Source organism: Puntigrus tetrazona, chromosome 25 (genome assembly GCF_018831695.1).
Source record: "Puntigrus tetrazona isolate hp1 chromosome 25, ASM1883169v1, whole genome shotgun sequence".
NCBI classification, from domain to species: Eukaryota; Metazoa; Chordata; class Actinopteri; order Cypriniformes; family Cyprinidae; genus Puntigrus; species Puntigrus tetrazona.
In genome coordinates, this window is record NC_056723.1 from 5,856,216 (window position 1) to 5,880,521 (window position 24,306).

General features: G+C 37.6%; 2 protein-coding genes across 8 annotated transcripts in view; both read left to right on the forward strand.

Annotated features, from left to right (window-relative positions):
- The window catches only part of akap13 (A-kinase anchoring protein 13), a 75,400-nt gene extending 68,806 nt beyond the window's left edge, over positions 1-6,594 (forward strand). For all 7 annotated transcript variants that reach the window (XM_043228256.1, XM_043228253.1, XM_043228255.1 and 4 more), the window contains 5 exons: positions 565-609; positions 930-980; positions 1,309-1,782; positions 2,802-3,114; positions 4,168-6,594. In XM_043228256.1, coding sequence (XP_043084191.1) covers positions 565-609; positions 930-980; positions 1,309-1,782; positions 2,802-3,114; positions 4,168-4,226 — 942 coding nt within the window. In that variant the 3' untranslated portion in view covers positions 4,227-6,594. The remainder of the gene's footprint in view (positions 1-564; positions 610-929; positions 981-1,308; positions 1,783-2,801; positions 3,115-4,167) is intronic.
- Positions 6,595-6,701: 107 nt separating this feature from the next.
- Positions 6,702-24,306, forward strand: part of LOC122330900 (cytosolic carboxypeptidase 4) — a 175,957-nt gene continuing 158,352 nt past the window's right edge. The window contains exon 1 of the mRNA XM_043228263.1: positions 6,702-6,929. The gene's annotated coding sequence lies outside the window, so the exon portion shown is untranslated. The remainder of the gene's footprint in view (positions 6,930-24,306) is intronic.

Consider the following 24,306-nt stretch of genomic DNA (forward strand, 5'->3'; position numbering starts at 1 on the left):
CATAACTGTTCTGATGAAAAAAAAAATATTTTTTCCAATTATTGAATTCTTTTGTTTTTATGTTAGTATTTTGCATATGATTAAAAATACAACTGAATAATGAAACCTAATATTATAAATGCATGCTATATATCCATATTTTATAAGTATGTTATAAAAAATGCTTTTGTTCCCTCTAATTTCAAGCGCTGTTCCAAGATGTGCTCCCATTACCATCTGATTCATTAATCATCAGTGTAGCACCATATGCTCAAACCATTAAGTGCTGAGCATCAAAATGTATGTCTCCTGTAGCGCTCGTTACCTGAAGTGAACTATAGGTTTACACACACACACACACACTCATCGCAGCACATAACTGTATAGTAACTTGATGATGAGGGCACATTAAAACTGTCCTCTGCTTTACAGCAGCAGAGTAATGCGACCTGTCATCACAGCTGCCTATTTCCGGCAGGTCCTGCAGTACCCTGTCGAAGAGCACATGGATTGCTAATTATTGATTTATGTACAGTAGCCTTTTACCCAGTGCACTGACCATGTGACCGCCTCTCTCTCCCACAGGCAAGCAACACCAACCCCCTGCTCATACTCAAGAGGAACAATGAGGTATGATTTAAAAACGGCTCAGGTTTGAGGATCAGATCAAAGGGGAATTGGTTTCAGTACCATAACGTGACAGCCTAGCCATATATATATAGACTGTAGACATATATATAGACTTTATAATAAGATTTCCTTATCAGGCAGAATTGCTAATGTTGCACATGTGTTACCCACTAAACCTCAAGCCTAAATCAGTAATAGTATTAAAAAAATTCTTGCCATAATACTTAAATATAAAAAAAATGACCAAAAGAAAAAAAAAACTCTGCATCTCAGCTTATATGTAGCGATTTGATTTTCCCAATCCTTTTATCCTCCCACAGCAGGTTCTTCAGAGCGTCGCTCAGCTCCATGACCTGCTGAACGCATTACAGGTGAGTCATTCTCTTTTTGTCTTATTTCTCGCTCTCTGCTGTTCAAACCAGCAGCTTTCATCTGCAGCACGACAGAAGGAAATGAAATGTTCAAATGCAGGGGTTTATAATCAAGCGGAGTGCATTATGATGCATTAAGATGCACTCTGATAGATTTGTACTACTATTAAGTGGGTGATTGTCAGCCTTTCCCAGGACAGTAGCTGGCCACCAGATGGGCCTGTTTCACCTCAGTTTTGGTGCTTTAGCAACCACAACATTTGCGGTTTAGCATCTTTACCTCTTTCCTGAAAACTAAAACCACTTTCTTTGCTCACCCTCAACACAGGCTGTTGTCATCCAGCAAGACACCTTCATCGAGGACCAACGGCATGCCCAGAGCGAACGCCCCCTGCCCTCTTCACGCCACCCATCCGTCTCGTCCCTCAACTCCACCTCTTCCTCCTCCTCATCACGGCCCAGCTCACTAATCGAGCAGGAGAAACAGCGGAGCCTGGAGAAGCAGCGGCAAGAAGTCGCCAGCCTCCAAAAGCAGCAGGCCGCCCACGCTGAGGAGAGGAAGCGCAGGGAAAAAGAGTGGGAAGTGCGGGAGCGGGAACTGGCCCAGAGGGAATCACAGCTGCAGACCCAAGATGAAGAGACGCAGAGAAGATGGAAAGAGCTGGAAGAGGAGAAGCAAGACCTGCAGAGTAAAAAAGAAGAGTATCAGAGAGACCTGGCGCGGCTCAGAGACAGCCAGAAGAGACTGGAGAGAGAACGAGAGCAAGTGCAGAGAGAGGCAGAGCAGATCAGACAAGCGGAGGTGAGCTTAAAGGTCAAGATCGGTCACACAAAAATAGTATTTATTCAGCCTTTTTTTTAACTTCAAAACACGATTAGGCTAGTTTTGAGCAGCAGTCGGGAAAGCTTTGGTGTGAAAACCTGGCAACCCTGAACGTGACTGCGAGCAAGAGAACCGGCGTTGAGCCGCACAAAACTGAAAGTGGGACAAAACAGCGTGATGTTACAGAACTTGATGTTACAGGGAACGAACTAATCTCAGCAGCGCGCCGCAGATCAATTAACCCTAAAGGTCACTGCGCACCGAGTCTAAAATGTCCATATGTTTTTTTTTTCATATTCTTCATTCTTTCCTATCAAAATTCTTGCTACAGATGTGATCTAAGTTTTGATGGATGAAACTTTTTGGAGTGAAAAAAAATAATTAGCAATCTCTTTACTGCCGCTCTCGATTACTTAAATTTGAGTCATTGTTCACTGAAAATCCACCGTATGTGTTCCTTTAGACTTTTCATGAAAGCAAGCGGTATCTGATGCGTAACTGAATCAATCCTTTGAGTCAGAAGACTTTGAAGCTTCAGTTCTCATTTATTACATGAAAAAGAGTGATCTCATAATGATCTTATAATTTGTCCTTTTGCGTTCCACGGGAATAGTCGCAAGGGTTTGGTACGACATGAAAGCGAAGACTGAACGTTTCATCTGCGTTTTTTATATAATGTGAATGGAAATATGTTGAAGATGCATGTGTAGGCCATTATTCTGTGATGGTACAGTACTCTCACACTATGTAATGTTAATAAGTTGAGAAAATCTTTTCCATTCCACCCCAAAATGACATAACTGTTCTGTAATCATGCGAAAACAAAAGGCCTGCACATTCGATTATGTAATCATATCCAGCTTGTTTTTAACATGACCTTCATTTTTAATATAGTTTTGTTTTTTTGGTTTTTGTTGGCACTTGCAATGTTTAAGGTTACCAGAAAGCATTGTTAGAGAACGCTTGCACATTTATATTAATTTCTGCATCATCTGCAGGAGTTAAGGAAGAACCGAACCCCTTCCACCACGTCTGAGGACTCCTCAAAGTTCCAGAGCACCGGCTCATTGGACCGCGAGCCCTCGGAGGTGGAGCTGTCCTCGTCCCCGTCTGCCAGAGACTTCCTGTCCCGCATGGACTCCAAACGCAAAGGGAAGAACCTCAATCCATTCTCCTCCAATTCAAGCCAGAAAGGCCAGAACAGCGAGGCGCAGAGCCAGATCCCCAGCCGGCTGCTACAGCTGGCCAAACCCAAGGAGAAGAAGGACAAGAAGAAGAAGAAGGGAAAAGGACAGCAGAGCCAGGCTGCAGGTAGAGTGTAGATCAGCGTCACATCTGCTTTAATATTCAACATCAAATTCAAACAGACACCTTTCTCAGTTATTATTCTGTGATCTAATACCTGATTTTAATTAGTCAATTAAATCATTCTGTTGGCCAATATTTTACTGTAATGACTATAATAGGTACATGTCTCTCAATTTAAGACATATCTATAGATTTTAATTGCTTCTATAATTCAATGGTTGGATCGTCTCCTCATTTAGTTTTTGTATGTAGATTTGTTTCTTTGTATAGATTACATTTATCCTCATCTTTTAACAGTTTCTTAATTATTTTATCGATTCTTTTTCATTAAGATTCTCAAAAAAAACATTTAAATTTTTGGAAAAAAAATTTATATATATTTTTATATGTATATGTGTGTGTGTGTGTGTGTGTGTGTGTGTGTGTGTGTGTGTTTATTTAATTTTGTTAAATGTTATACATTTATAAGGTTTTATTTAATTTTATATACAGTTTATGTAATTAAATTTTTTGTGACGTTAGGTTAATTCTATCTATCTATCTATATATATATATATGTGTGTGTGTATATATATATATATATATATATATATATATATACATATATATATATATATATATATATATATATATATATATATATATATATATATATATATATATATATATATATATATATATATATACATATATATATATATATATATATATATATATATATATATATATATATATATATATATATATATATATATATATATGTATATATATATATATATATATATATATATACTGTCTTCATTGCTGATTATTATGCAGTATAATGCTTAAATCGTGACTTGTTGTAATAACCTGCAGACAATACATTTTCTATGGTCTGCTCAAATCCTGATAAAATAAACTTGCTCCCTACACTGTTATTATACCACTGAATATTGTTTTTTGCTTATACTTAACACGTTATGTAAGTTCACTGCGTTATAAATGCCATTTCATTTTGTTTTTGCAATTACTTCTAAAAGCTCAAAGTGAAAACTAGTTTTTCTGTCTTCGCAGATTCTCAGAGCGCTGTGGTTCCGGGCTCTACCCCGGACGGAGAGATCTTTTTCTGCTGATTCGGCCCCCTCTTCATCTTCCACTATCCCACAATGCCTCCAATGAGGGCTGCCGGTCTCTGGTTGTGGACTTGTAAACCAGAGTTAGAAGCACATACCTGTGGTCCCGATGGGCGTCAGGCCTGGACAGGAAGTTTAAACGGATTGTTTCCTGTGACCTGATTTTCGGCGGCCAGCGTACTGCAAAGTGCCTTCCATCCCTCACATACACCTAAGAACATGAGCAGGGACCTGGAGCACGGGTTTGGGGGGAACAGTACATGTCCGTTAAACCCACCACTGACACTTCCTGTGAAAATCCAAGAGATTTATATCAGCATCACGACTGGCTTTCCAACAACAGCAAAAGTCGCTTTCTGAAGGACATTTGACTAATGAAGATACTAATAATCGAAGCGAGTGAACTCAAATAGCAGTTTGCAATGCAGTGACTTACGTTTCTACATATTTCCATCCTTTTTCTTTTAACCCCGTCATGTTACAATGTGCCTCGCTTATATTGGAGCAGACTTGGTTTAAATACAGTCCCAAGGTTTTATGTCTTTTAAAAAGGTCGAAGAATACTTTTTTTTTTTTTTTTTTTTTTTATGAGTAGAAGGGTTGCTTTGGGAAACAGTTTAAAGAGCATAACAGAAATGGAAGCGCAAAAGAGTGTAACAAATGTCTTTTTTTATTTATTGTTTTTGTTAATCACATTTCCATCCCTAAATGACTGAAAATTCATGTTTCACTGAAAAAAAAAAAAAATAGTTGCGACTGTAAAGGCTTCACAAACCCCACGTTTTTTTTTTTTTTTTTTTTTTTAATTCTTATAAACCTCAATGCAATTCTAATCCTTAGCACTTTATAAGCACACGTCGAGTGGGGAAAAAATAAAAAATGGCTGGCTTTAAAACGAGACAATCGATCAGCTCCACTTAACTGGTAAACGGCCTCCTTTGTACGCGCGAGGCTTTATTTGATAATCTTTTACTGTACCATATGAATGTTATGTAAATTTGTTAAACCAAACACAAAGCTAGCTTTCATGTTAAGCTACCAAAAGAGCGGGTGTTTTCAACTGCAGTATTTTTTTTTCCATTTTTTGTTTTAAGATTATTAAACGATTCGAACGAGATGAGGGATTCAGCTTTTATGTAGGCTAACAAATTCAAGGTGTATCAGCCGCAAAGTATCGCAGTTCTACGCTCAAGCCAGAAATGTCGGATTTGACAGGCCAAACGTGGTAAAAGTATGATGAATATACATTGTGTTTGTGTATTAAACGCTTGGTTTGTACCCTCCAAAAAACTAGATTTTAGCCAGTCAAAGCCCTTGCCTGCTGGCCAGGCTAACCGTTCTGTTGAACATGAGGAAATATTTTAAGAAAAGGGGAAATTGTGCAGATAAAACAAAAAGTGTTAATTTAAGCTTTCTGCTCTTTTTTTTTTTTTCTTGCCATTAAAACTTCTACCTAACACGCCTCTCTAATGCATTAGAGTGATGAATGTCTCATGATTCATTTATCGATCGGTTCCCTCTGACCTCTCGGGATATAATTCATACATCCGAGAGATTTTTTTTTAATTTTTTTATCGTACGTCAGCATATTCCCTCAGCTGCTGACGCTGACATTTTGCACGCTGGGTACGTTACGGCGCTAAAGCGAGAATCGCTTTAACCAACAGAGGGCGCTGTGGCGATGTTCATCCGCCGCCGGTTCCTCTCTCCCTCCCGAAGCGAAACGCGCACTTCAAACTTACAAAACGCATTGTTTTGTCGGATAACCGAGGAACGCTCGCGTACTTCAAGCAGCCTCGAATGTTCCCCAGATCCTGCGGTGTTTGTCGGTTCCTCTTTATCTCCGAATGCTCCTTCAGGGAAACGCGCGAACTCGCAATGAATTATTACCGGCGCAATTAAAATATATTGGCTGCCATGAAAAATGCACTAAAGAAAAACACAAAACGTCATGTTAACGTAAATCAGACTTACGTGGACGCCGTTTAATTTTAATTTTTTCACAAATTCATTAAATTGATTGTTCTGCTGACACGGTATATCAAATACATAATGTTTTAAAGTTACACTGGGCTTTTCCCCCTCATTCACGAAAGATTAAATATGGCGCCTGCCGTCTTTAGGTTTGTGGTTACTAAGAGGTACCCCAATTTCTTGTGAAATGTTGTGTAAAAACGGGCAAAATACCACAAATTCTGTAAATATCTGTAATGTAAAAAAAATAAATTGTAAAAGTATTAATTATGGATTTTCTTTTTGTGCTTTGATTTAAAGCTTTTTATAACTAGCTTTATTTATCAGCGTTCTCTGTGTTGGAGAGATGAAAAATGTACATTAAAAAAAACCTAATAAAAAAGACTGTACTTCAGCCCAGCGTTGGTTTATTTTTTGTTCAGGTTTAAAGACGGATGAAGTCTACGTGAGATTGAAGACAGCTGTTCAGAAGCCATGATTGGAGCACCTGTTGCCGCTTTCTCTTCCTCCTGTCGTTTGTGGTCCAACGTTTCCCAGCGGCGGACACAACCGTGAGTCCGTTTGGCCTGCTTTGAGTTCAGCGACTGCCTCCTAAATGTGCTTTTTCTCTCATGAGGTCGGCTGGATGTGTTTGAAGGGGGGGGCCGTGGCATCTTACCCCTTTGGACTCCATTGACTTTGCCTTTGTTCCTGTTGCCAAGCTACCCTGCTCTTTTGGCAAGCACAAAGGTAGGAAACAGTGCTTGAAGGTAATGCTAAGCTGAAAAGAACTAGTTCCTTGTCAGATTAAAGACTGGATGTTCATTTTTCTGCTTGTTTACAAGGTGATTTTTTTTTATCCAGCCCTAAAGGAATGTTCTCATCTTTATCCAGATAACTTAGATCCTTAAAGTCTTAGTGGTTGTAGATACACTTTTTGTTTTTTAACTCGTTCCTGGAGAATTAACTAGTTTTCTAGTGGGAGTTGCTTGTAAAACAGTAAAGAAGGTCAGATATCTTGTAGGCTTTTCTAGAACTTGCCATACGTCAGCTCCCAGTAATGTAATGTTTTGTGTTTCGTGAATGATCCCTCAGTACCTGTCATTGTTGTCCCGTTTTGTCTATCTGTTGATTGGGTTTTGCTGTACCATCTCTCTTTCTCTCGCTTTCCAAAGAGAACAAAGGATCCACATGCAACCTAGAGAAACCTGAGCCTTTGTTGTGCGCTGACAGTCCATGTATAAATATCAGTTGTATGTCACACAGAACAATAGCTCTGTGCTGCTGGTGTTTTCCGATACGTGACGGACTGTGCCCTTTTATGCGCCTAGAAGAAAATTGAAATTGTTCTTGGGTTTCCCTGGGATAAGGTTGTGCTGGCTATTTGATGTTTTCCATTCATGTGTGATAATTCACTTTGTATTGGGCCAGATGCTAGAATCTCCAGACGGAGTTTAGTAAAGCTGTTAGAGAAAGCGATGGGATATTTCATTAGGTCCACTTGAGGCTGCCATTCAATGAGCAAGAAAGTGTTGATGTATTGGGACATTTCTGTAAATCTACTTAGCGATGCCATTGAAGCGGTTGAGATGGTTGTTCTTGAGGTCGTGTAGAGGTTTAGTGGTCTGACTCATCATGGTCTGCTTTTACTGTTGCTGAAGTCCACAGAAACATGTCAAGCATAATTTAATGTAGTGCACTGACACACACACACACACACATACATGCATTATATATTTGCATGAAAGTATTTGCATGTAAATGCAGTTAAATGTTTATAAATTGATATTTTCAAATATATTTTTTTCCATTGCTTTTGGATAAAGGGGTCATACGCAGTTGTATAAAAATGCTTCTTCAACATGTATATCAAAACAGACTGATCCTCTGAAGGCCCCCCACCCAGCCTCAGCGGTCCCCTTAGTGCAAGTCACTTTGACAATGAAACTGCAATCAATAAAACAAATCACCTGCAAAAAATATAATGAAAATAAATGAAAACTGAAATAATTAGTCTACGATATGAGCAAACTTAGGGTACATGAAACGGCACATAGATTATATTGTAAATTCAAATTTTACCCAAAATTAACATCCGTCTTGAAGTTTTTCTGTCAAAACCTCTGCGACTTCTTTAACATTTTTTTATGTTTGTATTTATATAAACATTAAATTTACACGGTATACACCAACTTTTATTTTTGATGTGATTTATTCACGATTAATCTTTTGACAGCACTGATAGAAATGGCAAACAATTGTAATACTGGAAATCTATAAAATTAATATATTGACTTTTTTATATTAATAATATTGGCCATACATAAAATATTTAAACAATAGTGCTACACTGTAAAAAAAATCAAATTCAAAGTGTCGTAGCCTTTCTTTTATAACTTAATTTTTACTAGTAATTTCTGTGTGAAAATTTAGTGTGTGTGTATATATGTGTATGTATATGTGTATATATATATGTGTGTGTGTGTGTGTGTGTGTGTATATATATATATATATATATATATATATATATATGTGTATGTGTGTATGTATGTATGTATGTATAATATTTTAATTTACTTGGCTAATTGTCTTCTAAGAAGTAACCCAAGCTACTGTGTTTGATTTAGCCTGTCAGATGGATAGCTGTCCAATGGCTTTGTTTTACGATGAGAGTCATTTAACTAGCCGGACAGGCCTTGTAAAACCACCATTTCACGCCAGCTCATAAATCAATGCGATCCTTCGCTCTCGGTTGCGTTTCTTTCTCGTGCTGCCCCGCGTGCCCGCCTATCTCTCCATCTGTAGTTGTGATATTGTGGCGCTCCATCACTGTCTGCGGTGCTGCAGTGAGGGAGGATGAGTCTCATTCGTCTGTCTCCCTCCCCCGGCCAGCGGTCCTGATGAGAGAGACTGCGGTGTTTGCGCTTCATCATTCGCTTTCCTGCCGCCCCTTGGCTCTCATCAGCTGTAATCGTATTTCACCTGCTACCTTAAATCAGGAAGCCTCTGCTGTGCCTCGCTGCCGGGTTTTGTTGCAGTTCTTCACTCTGTTTGCAGTCATTGTTCTTGAAGGAGGACAGACAAGAACAAAGAAATCAATCATGCTTTTACACATTTATCTCATTTCTTTTTCTAATGAGGTGAATTAAGAACAGCCTAACAGGGCATTGCAATTTTTTAACTGCTTTTATTACAAGAAAATTACAAGGAAGCTTAAGAAAAAAATGCCCTGTGGTCAGTGATGGGCATAACGGGGTCATAAATAAATAGCGTTACTAACTGCATCATTTTTTTTTCAATAACACGTAATGAAACAAAATACTGTTACAGTTACTGACAATAAAATGTGGTGTTACTGTAATTTTATTATGATATTATTCTGAATGGGTGCACAGTGTAGCTGTATTCGACATACCATAAACTCTGTGAAGACTTCATCTGAAGATCTCATTGGCTGGTGATCGTCCCTGTTTTGATTTCAGCAAATCAATTTGAGCTAACGCTGACTGTGATTTAATATTCATGAACCCAGCTTTTTTATCTTTTCTTTTTTTTTCCTTTTTTTTTTTATATATATAAAAAACTGTCAACTTGACTAATTCATACTTTGTAGGTTCTACCATTATAATACAAATCTATAATAATATTATAATTCTTGACTGACTGCTGCTGTATGCTAGTAGATAAAGTGAAGAAATGTACAGAGTTTTATAATAATAATAATAATAATATTTGATTATATTTAGTCTATTTCTGTAATTTAACATTTAATATTGGGGGCATCCACATTTCCCATTGAATTTTTTTTTCTTCTAAGTAACGCAATAGTTACTTTTATTGTTAGTTACTTTAAAATTATGTAACTCAGTTACTATTTTGAGAAGTAATTTGTAACTAACTATTTTATTGACTGAAATGATTTATTATTTAACTAGAAAAAAGATGATTGCTTCATGTGCCACTTGATATAGCAATCTGCACTGACCTTTTAAAAAGCAACAAAAGTAATTTTTGTTTGAATTTCTTCCAAAATTACTTTGAAAGCTGAGACTTTGCTTTATGTCAAAGTAACCTGCTCTGTCTTGTCTGGCGAATTGTCAGTTTCCTCTTTGCTCGGCGATGTATTTTTCACCGCGTGAGAACGTGTGGCGTGAGAGTACCATGGATTGTCAGACATGGCAACAGTAACTAACTATTTGTAAAGGGTCATATTTTTGCGATTCTTTCTCTTGATTCTCACGGTTACTTTTATTTTAAACCGCATGCTAAATAATCTTTACTAGTTTCACGCTACTTAACTATTAGCTTACCTCCCAGAAAATGGAGCTTTTAAAAATCAAATGGTTACCCTATAAATGCTTTCCACAGCTTTGGAAAATCCCTTGATAACTTACTCTCCGGTGCTTTATATAACGAGATGTTTTATTCTTTTCCATTTAAAGCAGACCGTGAATATCGCAACACCCACATAACGCGAAGAGTCCGAACGACTAGCTCCGACTCCCTGACCCATCCTGACTGGCATCCAAATCGAGCCAAAAACTAGCGAGAATAAAGAAGTGGCGTGATGAGAGACAAGAAATCTCTCTCTCCTCTAACAGGAAAAGAAGCTATTATACAAAAATGTTCTCCCAGCCAGGGCCACAATAAGACCCAACGTTAAGACATGCGGTGGATGGGGCAGTATTGTTCCTCGGTCCCCTCTCTCTATTATGGCTGTCAGCCATTCTCTTTTAATGTGCCTGTTTTGAGGGAGATTAGAGCTGGGTGATGGGGGGCGTTTGGCCGGTCGTTCTGGGTTCTTTGAGAAGCTTCTGTGTGGTGATTGTGAGCGCTGGGCTATTCCATTAGTGTCAGGATGACTGGGCCCTCGCTGGAACAGCCACACAGAGCTCAGCTTCTCTAGTCAGCAAGCAGGAAATTTCAATTGGACCAGCGGCCCCGTCACAAAGGATCAAACGGCGAGTCCGCTCTGGCGTTAATGCCGGGGAAGAATGCAATGACCCAGTCTGTGCTCGTCTCGAGGCGAGAGCGGAGGACTTCATCTGCATACCTCTAGCCTGTGATGGCATGCAGGGGTATAAAAGCCTGTAATTCTACTTAATTTTTTTTGTAATGATGTCTGTTTTGCTTGTATATGAAACATTTCGGTCTTTGTAGAGGGCGGTGTTTCGGAATGATTCAAACCAGTTACTATTCACTGAAAGAACTGACTTGGAGTCATATATCAATAATCAATAAGGTCTCATGAGTCATGACTAATTCATATGTATTTTATGAGGTGGCCAATTTGTACGTATTTATACGACCTTTTGCACAATTTGTCTAAACCTTCAGTGACAGGTAGGTTTAGGGGTGGGGTTAGATGTAGATCATTCGTATTAATTACTGGTGGGAAGTTTGGATCATTTCGTTCAACAAAATGAACAAATCCTTTTTCGAGTCTTTTTGCTCATTTTCGCAAAACCTAATTAGAATGTTATGTCACTTCTCTAAAATATCATCATCATCATCTTGTGCAAAAGCTGATCACACAACAAACAATCCAAAATTATAATAGAAAAAAAACTATAGAAACCGAAAAGATTAGTTCATTAGTTATGGTTAGCTCACCTCTTCAAGGTAATTAGTGCACCTCGAATCTTCGGGTTTGAGCAGTATGAGCCGGAACGAGAATTGATTAGTTAATTTCAAGTCTTCAGGTTTCAGTCGTTTGTTCATCGCATGACAGCCCCATGAACTTTAACCAATGCAGTATGATACGGAAAGTGAATTGATTAGTTCATCTCCAGTATTTCAAACGAATTCTAGTACAGAACCTATAAATATTGCGAATGAATGAATCACTCCCCAACATGACTCGTTCTTTTTCATTCACTCGTACCAGTGATGGGTCGTTCGTGAACAAATTAGCCACCTCGTAAAATATGTACAAAGTGTCGTGAGATTGGGTTAAAATAATATGATGGTTGAATTGCACTATAAATTTTAGTAGTCTAGTAGAAAAATGCCTTCTGATAAGCTACCATGGTCTATCCTTCCCAAACTTTCCACTGTCCTGTATCTTGTTCTCTCATTGGATGTAGGTCATTGCCTATCTATTTTTCAGTCAGAACTCGTTTTACACAGCTGACCGATCTAGATATTTAGCATGCCAAGTATTTCACAGTAATTTCATGATTCTCTCAGTTGGTGTCTTTTTGATAATTCACACTGGGTTATTGTCACCGGTGCAGATTTGCCTCCAATTTCATCTGTCGAAATCGCATTTGTTGGCGATTTCACAAAACCTGTCAGGGAGAGCTGAATTTGTCTTGTCGATTTGGTGAGGCACCTGTGGGTAAACAAACTTTTAAGGATGGAGAATATGAAATTACCGGGCATGATTAAGTGCTTCCTGTTGGGCAAGGTTCCATGGATACAAGGCTGTTGACACTCAATAGCTGATGTGTCTGTGAGCCGGGAATCTTCTCGCTGACAGCTGCTTGGCAAATACCACTACATAGTGAGAAATGGGACCAGAAGAGTGGTTAGAAAAGGATATAGTTGTTGAAACTAGGATCAGTTTAGGTATGAGGTTTATGTAAAGTGCGGCTTACGTAAGACACCTTTTTTTTAAAATTGAGTTTGCCAAAAAAAATGGAAGTTCTGTAATTTACTCACCCTCATGTCGTTCAAACATGTATATCTTATGTATAAAGATGAACTTTTGAATAATCCCCATAAATTCAAGTAATGAATTTATAACTAAGCCAGTTAAGTTAAACCTGAATCAAATCAGTCAAGAACAAATCATTCTGAATGATTAATCCAAACATCCAAACTGAAAAGAATTGGATCAGACTTTATTAATTCTCCACTAGATCTAAAGTGGATTTCAAGCTTTTGATTGCTACTTTGCCGTTTTATTATTTGAAGTATCGACAAGCCCCAGTCTTCCAATTTTAGCACAATCTTAAAAATTAACCCTATACGGAAGCCGTTTGACGCAATCTTTATTGTATAAAGTGCTATATAAATCAACTAAATCGACATTGAATATGAAGAGCTCAGTGTCTGAAGATTTAAAATTCAATTCCTCAAGGAGCAGAATATCATAATAAGGATCCATTAGGAAAGCGAAATACCTACACATACAGACCTGACAAAGGGCTCTTTTACAAGACCCTCAAAGCTAGAAGAATAATGGTTTGACTGTGAGGGGAACCTCTGAGCTTTACTATTGCCTTTCTCCGTCTTCCCTTTCCCCTTCCACAGTCTACGCCTCCACAAGTCCTTTCAAATGCTAATTTATATAGGGAACAGGAATGGGGGGGGGTGACGTCCAAGCTCAAACTCCTGTTGCAGATCCTTTCTCTGACTGGTAATCATTCAGAGGCCCTTTTTGGGATTTAGACAGTGACGGCAGAAGGCCAGCAAGCTCTTTCCTGGGCTTTACAGGAAACGATCTGCATAGAAATGTAACCTTCAGAGACACCGGGGAAAGGAAAGGTGAGAAAGGTACGGCTGATGACTCAAAGCACACACTCGCGCCTCGGCTTGGTTCTGCATGACTGGCTCCGTAGACCCCGAAGAGTACAGCTTGTCTTGTGACAGGTGCTATTCCCCGCGGGAACCAGGCCAAGGAGGCTGCATGGTCTGTAACGCAGTGCGGAAAGTGCTCATTAATGGTAAAGGATTTCTCAAACTGCGGCATGAATTCTTCAGAGGATTATTCATGCACCATAAGCAGTGTTAAATGTTAATTGTGTTGAACTTTTAGAGGATATTGAGTGTTTTGACACGAGGCCAGCGGGTTCACGTCCACGGCACGGGGCGGCTCTGAGGCAGCTTAGCTCTGGGACGGCTGCTGTTTTGTACATTGCTGTCTGAAAATAGCACTTCATGTTTTTAATCCCTTCCACTCGACTGGACCTCTTCTGCCTGGCTCTAGCTAAAGAAAGGCTTTTAGACCATTTTAAGTGCATCTGAAACCGTGCATTTATAGATTCTTTGCAAAAAGCATGCTCTGTTTTGACTTTGTTTATAGATTTTCACATCCTACCACAGGCTTACTTGACTGTATTTCGTTTATATGCAGGAGGTGAGTTCAGTTGTTATTGCTTCTATTCCTCCGATATTGGACAATGTTGCCTCAGGGCAACACTTTCTTTACTTTGCAATCATTAGATTGCTTACAGTAACATTGAATCAGGAAAAGACTGAATACGTTTTCTGTCTATCTATCGTGTCATGCAGGATAATTATATCCAACTACGTTTTCTATGTATTAAGGCTACTTCATAAATTTGTTTTATTTTGAACTTTGTGATGCATTTACTAGGCGAGCAATAGCACTCTTGGGGGAAAAATGCAAAACTGTCACTGGGAAGAATCTCAAAGTATAAAACCTGAAAGGTAACTTTATACTTAATTTTGACAGTTTGATACATTTGTATTTTGAGAGCATAGGCCTATTGCATGCATTGCGTTGTTCTGGACCCCCAGCGCTGCACATTTTCAATGCTTGGCTTCCAGAATCCCTGACATGAGATTAAAACCCAGATTATGTCCATCGGATGCCTCAAAAACATTTGCCCGGAGAGTCCTTACCTCGCCGTTACACAATCTCTCCGTCTCCTGATCACAATCTTGCGCAGCATGTTACTCTGATTGTGAACGAGACGCCAACAAATTGCTGCCATTGGCTGTTTTGGTAATTAGGTTCAAATTGACAAAACCGGAGGAGATCACATTTAAAAATCAAGCATGCCGGCTGCAGCTGGCTTGTCGACCTCATCAAAGTCAGATAAGAGACGCCCATTTTCTCCACAATGAAAAGGAGAGCCTGATCATGCCAGAGAAGGCTTGTGGCTTCAGGGCTCTGGGTAATTAAGCTAGCTAATAGCTTGTGACTAATTAGGATGATAGTTCATTCTTGCGAAACTCTTTTCACAAAGCAAACAATGGCGCAGTGTCTGCGAGGAGCTCGTCTTTTCATGTCAGGTCTGCTTTGGATTTGTTGCCGTCTCTTCAACAGCTTCCAGTAAAGAACATCCTCGCTCTTGCAAAAACACTCAACCCAAGATGTGGTCCGCTGGTTTTTGAAAGCCCGTTGGCAGGGAAAACACTACTTGCATTAAAATTTTGACGTGGATTATATATTACGCTTTGTTCTGAGCGGTTTACACTTCGTTTGTCATGTCCCTGCCAACTGATTGACAAATGTTAATGTACCTTCATACGAGGCAGGCTGCGGTCTTCCCTCGCTCGTTCCCCATCATCCCGTCTAGAGAGGAGGTGACGGGGAGGTAATTGAAGCGGGAAGAGTTATTCTGCTAACCGCTGAAGTGTGGCGAGGACTTTCAGAGGCTGCCACGAGAGGCCATTATGTCATGCCGTGTTTCTGCACTGCCGGCTATCACGCTGACGGCTTCGAAAATGAAAGAAACTGAAGGGAAAAAGACCTCAGTCTCACTGACCTTCATATATATATATATATATATATATATATATATATATATATATATATATATATATATATATATATATATATATATATATATATATATATATATATAGCCCAATTTGTGCTGAACGGCTGACCCTTTACAAAGACCCGCTCCCATTTGCTATGTGTTTTCTTACGCCAAACGTTCACACAGTCAAATATACTCCACTCACCCGGCACATTAACTGATTAGCTATACCTCTGTACTAGTTAAAACACAAAATAAACATGAATGAACAATAGAAGGATCTTGTTTCAACCTATTTTCAAATGTTTCGGGGCATTGTAGACGGCGCTAGTCATCGTAGCTAATGCTCAGTCAGGGATCGGATATCGTCTGAAAATCCAGGCATCAGAGGAAGAGGGAAACTGAGCTGTGTGTTCAGACAGATTCAACACTGGAATGTCCTTTACTGCGGTTGAGTCACGCAGAAGCGCATCACAGACAAAAGAACAAATGTGATGCTACTTTTATTATCCGCGCGCCACAGGCCGTCTGCTAGTGCTTAATGATGGGAGCAGATGCTAATCAGCAGAAATGTCTCTGCGAGCGCTGGGATCAGTGCTTCATTGATCAGTCACATAACACAGACTCGGTGCTCTCCTCTCATTTGCCGATACGCCACCGATCTGTTTGTGCCTGCAGCCTTTGAAAACCAATAAAAGGGTCAATGGCGGATGAGATCGCCTTCCAGCCATTCACATGATACACCTCATTAGCCACGTTACATCATGTAGAAGAGGTCAGTCTGCTAACAGAGGGGCTTGGCCAGTACGTGCAGTAGGCTAGTCTCAGCCGTTCACCGATCGGGAAAATAAAAACGAGGAGCATTGCACACGCATCCAGACATCAAACACGGGCAAGTCTCTTTAATAAATCAGATGTGCACAGAGTCAGAGCCGAAAAAGACGGCTGAATAAAACGCTTCAACTATAAAGAAACGACTTCTTTGAAGTAGTCGATGTACCGTGGCAGTCAATTTCAGATCTCTCTGAGTTTCTTTGTCTGTCTTGAAGGGAAAAGTTCACCTCAAAATGAAAACTGTCATGCATTTGTGCACAATAACGTCTTTTAAACCTGTTCTCTTTTTTCCTGTTTTTGAAAAGTCACACTGGTTTGAAATGATATAGGGGTCAGTAAATGATGGCAGGTTTTATTTTTGAACGGTCTGTTAATTTTGTTTAGTCATTTAGATATCACTTGTTTTTATTATGTCTATACAAATACACACACAGGCATTTGTGTGTGTGTGTGTGTGTGTGTATATATATATATATATATATATATATATATATATATATATATATATATATATATATATATATATATATATATATATATATATATATATATAAAAATTCTAATATAAATATATGCTTATTAAATATTTTCAGAATATATATGTGTGTGAGTATTATATATGCATAATAAATATACAATTCTCACACATCACAAAAACAAATCATTTTTGCTGCAATTATTTGTTTGACACTGTGTGTGTGTATATATGTATGTGAATATATATATATATGTATATGTATATGTGTATATGTATATGTGTATATATATGTGTGTATATATATATATTATATGTGTGTGTGTGTGTGTATATATATATATATATATATATATATATATATATATATATATATAAACCAACAGTTGTTTTGATATTACAATTATACAAATGTACTAATTATACTAATTCAATCATATAAATATAATTACAACTTTAGTATTGATGCATTATTATATTTATTAATACTACTACTAATTATAAGTTTCAAAACGTTTTACTATCATTATCATATTATTATACTAATAGAAATCCTATTACATGTTTATGTAATATTTATAAATATAATTACAAATCTATTATTATTAAATTACATTTTATTAATAATAATGGTAAAATTATAAATCTATTGAAATATTGTGATGTTTTTTTTTTACTTTCAATATTGCTACTATTTAGAAGTATAATTACAAATTTCTGTTATAGTTACTGTTGTTGCTAAATGTAAAAAAAAAAGAATAAATAGTTTGCCATCTATCATCTAATTTGTAATATTACTGCTAATTATACTTTTTAAATGTATTATTAATACAAATAATTAAATTTATGGATATTAATATCAGTATCATTATATTATTGACATTGGACTTACATTAAACAATTTGCATGAAGTGCCATTTATAAATATAATTGCAAATAATAATTAAGAATATCATTAAATTGTTATTATAGATAGTTTTATATTGTAGCAATAAGAAAAGAAAAGCGTTTGTAAATGTCTGTGTCGTTGTTGTGAGCTAGAAGCGTGTATGCAGTCAGTGATCAGGTCTGGTTTTGCTCTTGATATCACCTTACTGTCACGAAGTGCCCGGTCTCCAGCTGACTGGATGCTGAGAGGTCAGGCTGGACTCCAGCCGTCTGCAGAACATACGCAGTTTCAGGGTCGGTTTCTCCTCCCGGATTAAACCGATGCGGATCAGCCTGGGCAGGTTGGAGAGCCCGATCCTGGATCAGAACCCCCGCGACGAGATTAATGTGCGATACGGATCCAGGCCCTCGAGGGAGGCCGTCCTGATAGCTGCATCAAGTTGGCTCAGGCTCTGCAGATGAGTCATAATGCAGCAAACATCAGCATGGATCTCTGATTCTTTCACTTGGCTCAGTCGAGGCAAAAATCACTCAAATCTCCTTAGGTCCGTTTGAATTACATTAGGGATTGCTGACTCGGTGGGATTTGGTTTCAGATTTGTCCCGCTCCTTCGGTCAGGGAGCCTTAATTTACAAATTACACCATGATTGGTAATGGACTACAGTTTTCGATCCCAGGTGACCAACGTTGCAGGTTGTCGTAGAGGTCTCTTATGAAAAGAATGATTTCTAACTTTCGGCTGGTTGTGTATGTTTTTCTGGTTGGTAAGATTTCCTGATTGTCTTTTTCTGTCTCCCGTATTGATTTTTTGAAGCGCTCCGGGGCAGGCGTGAAAGCTTCATTGTTTTAGTGCGTAAATTGCGTCTTTAAAAATGCATGAATGAGTGCAGATATATCTGCTGGATTGGCGATGAAGCCCTCGGAGGGCCGTCCAGTCAGGAGGATGCTCATTTCCTGCACGTCTCCCTGATGACATTATTTGAGTTTGACAGCAGAGGTGTGAAGGCCACGGCGGGCCCTCAGGCCCCTCAAACCAGACGCTTCACAATCACGCCACCTGCTCGTGACGGGCTCAAAGCACCCGCCGTCTCTTCACCACAGCGCTGTTATGACTCGGTCCTATAATTACAGCACAGTCCACACGGACAGAAATGTCTGCGTTGCATATTTGGGATTTAGAGCGGTGTAGTGTAAAAGCTGGAATTCAGTGTGTAGAAGAAATAAAATATGTAAAACTCTAGATGTGGACTGGAAGCTCAAACTAATACAAGATATGGAAAGTGTATATTATTCTTTCTTTATTTTGTTTGTGACTTACATTATTATTATTTGTGTTATTATTGTTACTATTATTATGAATTTACTACAACTTTTTGTCATTATTTTAGTTGTTTATTCATATTTATTTTAAACCTTATTGTTACCATATTATATTAATACATCATCATTATTTAATTGTATTATTTGATTAATTATATTTATTTTAAGCCATTATTTTTCTTATGGTGTTAAACCTGTGCGCTTTTTTTTTTATTGTTAATGTAGATTTATTTTAAACCTTATTACTATTAATATAATTTTCATAATTTATTTAAATGTATTATTTAAAAGTTATAAAGTCATTATTATTCTTATTATTATGTTGTTAAACCAAAGCATTTTTTTTTTATTTACTACTATTGCTGTTTTGTTTTTTTTTGTGATTTTTGGATATTTATTTTAAGTATTGCTGTTGTAAAAAAACAGTATATTTTTATTTCCAATGTACATTTATTTATTGTTAAACCAGTGTATTTTTTATATATATTTTTATTGGATATTCAGTTATTTGTTTACTTAATAACTGCTACTGCTGTGATTGATCTTTTATTATTTTTGGTTTGTTGCAACCATGTTCACATGCATTTTGGTGGAATACAGACCAGTGATAGACGTTGACTTCTAAAGGCACTTTTTGCGAAGTAGCTTTGGATAAAAATATTTGCTGAATGACTTCTTACAGAAGAAACATCATCCATAATTGAAGACAATAAGGAATTTTTTTGTCTTCGTCGCTGCATCAGGCCCATCTGCCCCTCACCATGTCGTCTTTTCACGCTGAGTCTAAGTGTGCTTCACGAGCCACCAAAATAGCTTCGCTTCGTATGGCATGAGGGTTTGAAACCCTCTGCTCATGTCCACGCTCATCTGCTGGCAACCTGGCTTACATAACTCTCCCTCACGCTCCCAAGACAATGGGAAAGACGGAGCAAACGATTGTAAAACAAACGCCTGTCCTACTTTAGAAGAGCGGCGAGGCGACGTGAACGCAGCTCCCTCTCGTCCCCTCGTCTCTCCGGCCCTCATCCCAATTTGCAGATTCGTCCTAAATAATGTGCGAGATTAGAATCAGCGCATCCCGACTGAGAGGAGGTTGAATACAATACGCCAGGCAGGATGGTGTAGTCATTTCCAGTGGGTTCTTCTTGCTTTTGTAGACAAAGTTTATTAACTCATCCCGTTCCATGGCAATGAATACAGCACTATAATATTTATAATAAAAAATAATGAATTTGAATAATAAATGTGGTGTTCGCAACCATGACAGCTATATATATTATTTATTTATTTTTTCTACATACTAATGCATTACATCTTGATGGCTATTTCTAAAATGCATTTAATTGTATTTTATTTTTTAAAAATTCACAGATTTTAAAATTTTACATATTGACCACTAATTTACATCTGCATATTTTATTTATTAATTACTACAGAATTAAACTGCCAGTATGCGGTGCATTTAGTACAATTGTTAAACTATGATTTTATTTTAAAATAATCTCTGAAATGCATTACGAATGACGTATTGAGAGCTATTTCAGATACCTAAAAAAAGTGAAAAATAAAATTGGCTAAACTCGAGACTGAACAACTGGATTTTGGTATTCTTACAAATGCATATCACGTTTACATAGTTTACACAAAATAGTTTAATAATTTGCCGCACGGTAATCGCACATCACATGACATTTTAAAATAAAATACACATACAACCTTATGCTTTACATATTGAAAATTTTACGTAATTGTTGCACGAGTTATACTATTACATCATAGATTTTAAGGGTGTATACATATCTTAGCTTGGACTTTACTACTTCTTTTTTTTCATAGCTGAGGGTTGATACACGCTTTGCCCGTCGGCAGACGTACAGATGACATCAGGGGCCAGTTATGTTTGGAGCGCCTGTGCCGGAGGGCCCTGTATTTACCGACACTGACGGCTCAGACTGTGGAATGTTGTGTAAACACTGGAAAGAATCCGGGGGATCCCTTAAACCTGAGGGTTAAGATTGTCCTAAAGCTGCCAACACCTCTGCTTTTAGCTTGTTTGAGCTTGAACATGCGTTTTTCTTTTTTTTTTTTTTTTTTTTTCTCTCTCTCCTCTCTACTTTGCCTTTTACGTGTTCGAGTTTTAGAAATCCAGAAACTTCTAACACTGTGGTTGGTTTTCACACTCGCTACATTTCCAAAAAAGTGCAAAATTGAAGTTTTATTCAATGGGAACGTGCTGAATTCATGCCATGCATTCAAAATAATTTCTTTTTAATTCATTTTATTTACTTGCGCATTTATTTTTTTTTAGCCATGTCTTTTATTAATCTTTTTCAAAAATCAAAATGCATCAAACTGGTAAAAAGCCCAAAAACCTGTTATCCAGCTGACGCAGGACAAGACCTAATAATAATAATAATATCTGAGAAAAAAAAAAATCTGAATTGTTTAATTTCACTAGTGCATTACATAGTGACAGGTATATATTTTTTTTATTTCAAAGTAAAAATAACTTGAGAATGTAATAGCTGTCTGAACAAAGACTGCACAGCAGCATAAAAAAATGTGCTTTATTACTGGCGTCAGAGAACAATATATAAATGTACCACTGCACATTTATTTAGGGTCAAATTTGGAAAATTTCCAAAAAAAACCTGAGTTTGAAATGAACACCTAGTTTTCCCAAAGCCGGCATCCAGAGGAAGGCTCCTGACGATGTTTACCCATAGCTCCATTTTCACACAAGCGCAAGCCACGCATTTTATGTTGTTTGGTTTTCCCATTCAACTCTGCGTCTGTTGACGGAACCCGCAGAGTATCCCGTTTTCAGCATTTTTTTTTTTTCACCGTCAGCCTTGACCTGGAGCCATTTTGAATCTTTCTCCACCCCGTCCAGCTTTGTAAAACTGACAGCAAATAAAAGTCACGTAAAAATGCCTCTATCGAAATGGCCATTTACGTTCGTCTCGTAGACTGCGCTCACGACGCGCTTGTGCCAGCTAAGCGTTAAAAACCTTGAGAAGTGCCCTGAGAAGAAAGCGAACGGCCCTGTCCGCTCATAAACAATGAAACGAGAGACACAAACACTTCTAAGCATCTTCAGAAAGTCGGTTCAAAGACTAATTCATGACCTCTGCTTCCCCCAGGGGTGTGTGTGTGTGTGTGTGTGTGTAAACTGCATACCGCAGAGCTTCACGCAGGGTCCAGGCTCTTAAAAGCAGGATAGTGCAGGCTGCTGTCGATGGCATCGCTGGGGAAATTACGGCTGATGTCGTGGGCTTATTTTGTCACGGACGTATTGGAGCTAATGGAACATATTGATCTGGCGTGTCCGCTCTAATTAAATGTAAACGGGTGATGAGCTAGCGGTATCTATGACGGCTCGGATCACAGAGAGGGCGAATCCAGTGAAGAGTGTATGAATGCCGCTTTGTGCCGGTTTTATCTCGGAGCTCTCATACTGTACGCGTAAATGAGCTGGGCCGCTGCCAGCGCTCAGGATATGTGTGGGTGGCTGTAATTATAATTGATATTATATAATTAAAGTTGTCTTGTGGACGGGAAAGTCTTGCAACATGCTGTTGTCTCTCTCTCCCTCTCTTATTGTATAACGCCCAAGAGAGTAAAAATAGTGATAGCCAGATATATTCTGTATATTTTTGCACTGTTGTGGCTGTCATTTGTAAAATTATTTTGCAAACTTAATGGCAAACGAATGGTGAAATGCTGTAATTCAATATAAAGTATACATTTAATTATGTAAAATGCACACTATTACTAAATTGCAGCATTTCACCATTACTGCAACAAAAATGTGGATTTTCTTTTTTTTATATATAAAGTCTGCATTTATTTATTTTATTTATTTAAACTAATTTTGTGAAATAAAACAAACATTCAAACAACATTTTTTCAATTAATGCCATTTTATTTTTGTTATTATTATTATTATTAGATGCACTTGTATATAATTAAATACTAACCTGATATTGAATATTATCATTTCAGTTGCTTAGCACTATGTGTATTGGCAAAAATAGTTGGGTAATTTTAGCAAGTACTGATGAGTTCTTTCAGACTAGCAGAATATTTAGTAAAAAGTCTGTAAAAAAAAAAATTAAGATTTATATATATTCATTCTCAGACTTTAGCTGTGAAAGCGTGATAAAGGAAGTGTGATGGCAGCTGATTACTTTGATATAAAAGTGAGAACGAGATCTTATTCACACTGATCACCCAAGAGATGTCCAAAAATGATGATGTACCAGAATCGTTCATTTAAGCAAATGCTTTTAATCATATTATCCCAAATTGCTTTGACCCAGCAATATCTAAAAGTATGAATGCCTCCGAACCTTTACTTGACTTAAAGGTTTGCTGATGCTTACAGAATCTATTTACCTGTTATTGTGGATGAGGCAATGTCATGTCTGCCTACTGAAAATGTATATAAAGATGTATTATTTATTCTTGGGGAAAAAAAACAAACAAAAACGAAGGCTGGGATAATGTAAATGACAGAAGTAATAATGAAATCCACATAATGCTTCATTGATTGTGCAAAACTTGTCATGAGAATCTTTTGTTGCAGAACGTGCGTAGTGTGAGAACCGGCTCGGTCTTCTGAAGATTTGAAAAGAGACCTGTTCAAATATACATGAGCGAAATGCTTTACAGCCTCAATTATGCACCAGTTCAGAGAGAACCGAGGCAAAACACATTTCTGCATTTCAATTAGCAAACTGTTTCTGCATGAGGTCGCCGATGCTGATCTGCCAAACAACGGCATTCAAAGACCAAACATCTTCCATGATACACAAGGGGAGGCTAAATGAGTTTGAAACTCGCTCGTTATAGCCTACAAGTGCTTCAGACTACTACAAATGCATTTTTTTGTTTTTTATTCCTCAAATCATAAAACAAGTTGCAGTCAAGGCCTCCACAAATTATTATAGCAATAATTTTCAACTTTCAACTAAAAATGTTTTAAGTCAGTCATATATATATATATATATATATATATATATATATATATATATATATATATATATATATATATTATTAAGGATCATGTGATACTGAAAATAAAAATTGGAAATTGACCTTACATATATAATTCATGTGATGAATGTATGCATGTATGTCCCATCAAAC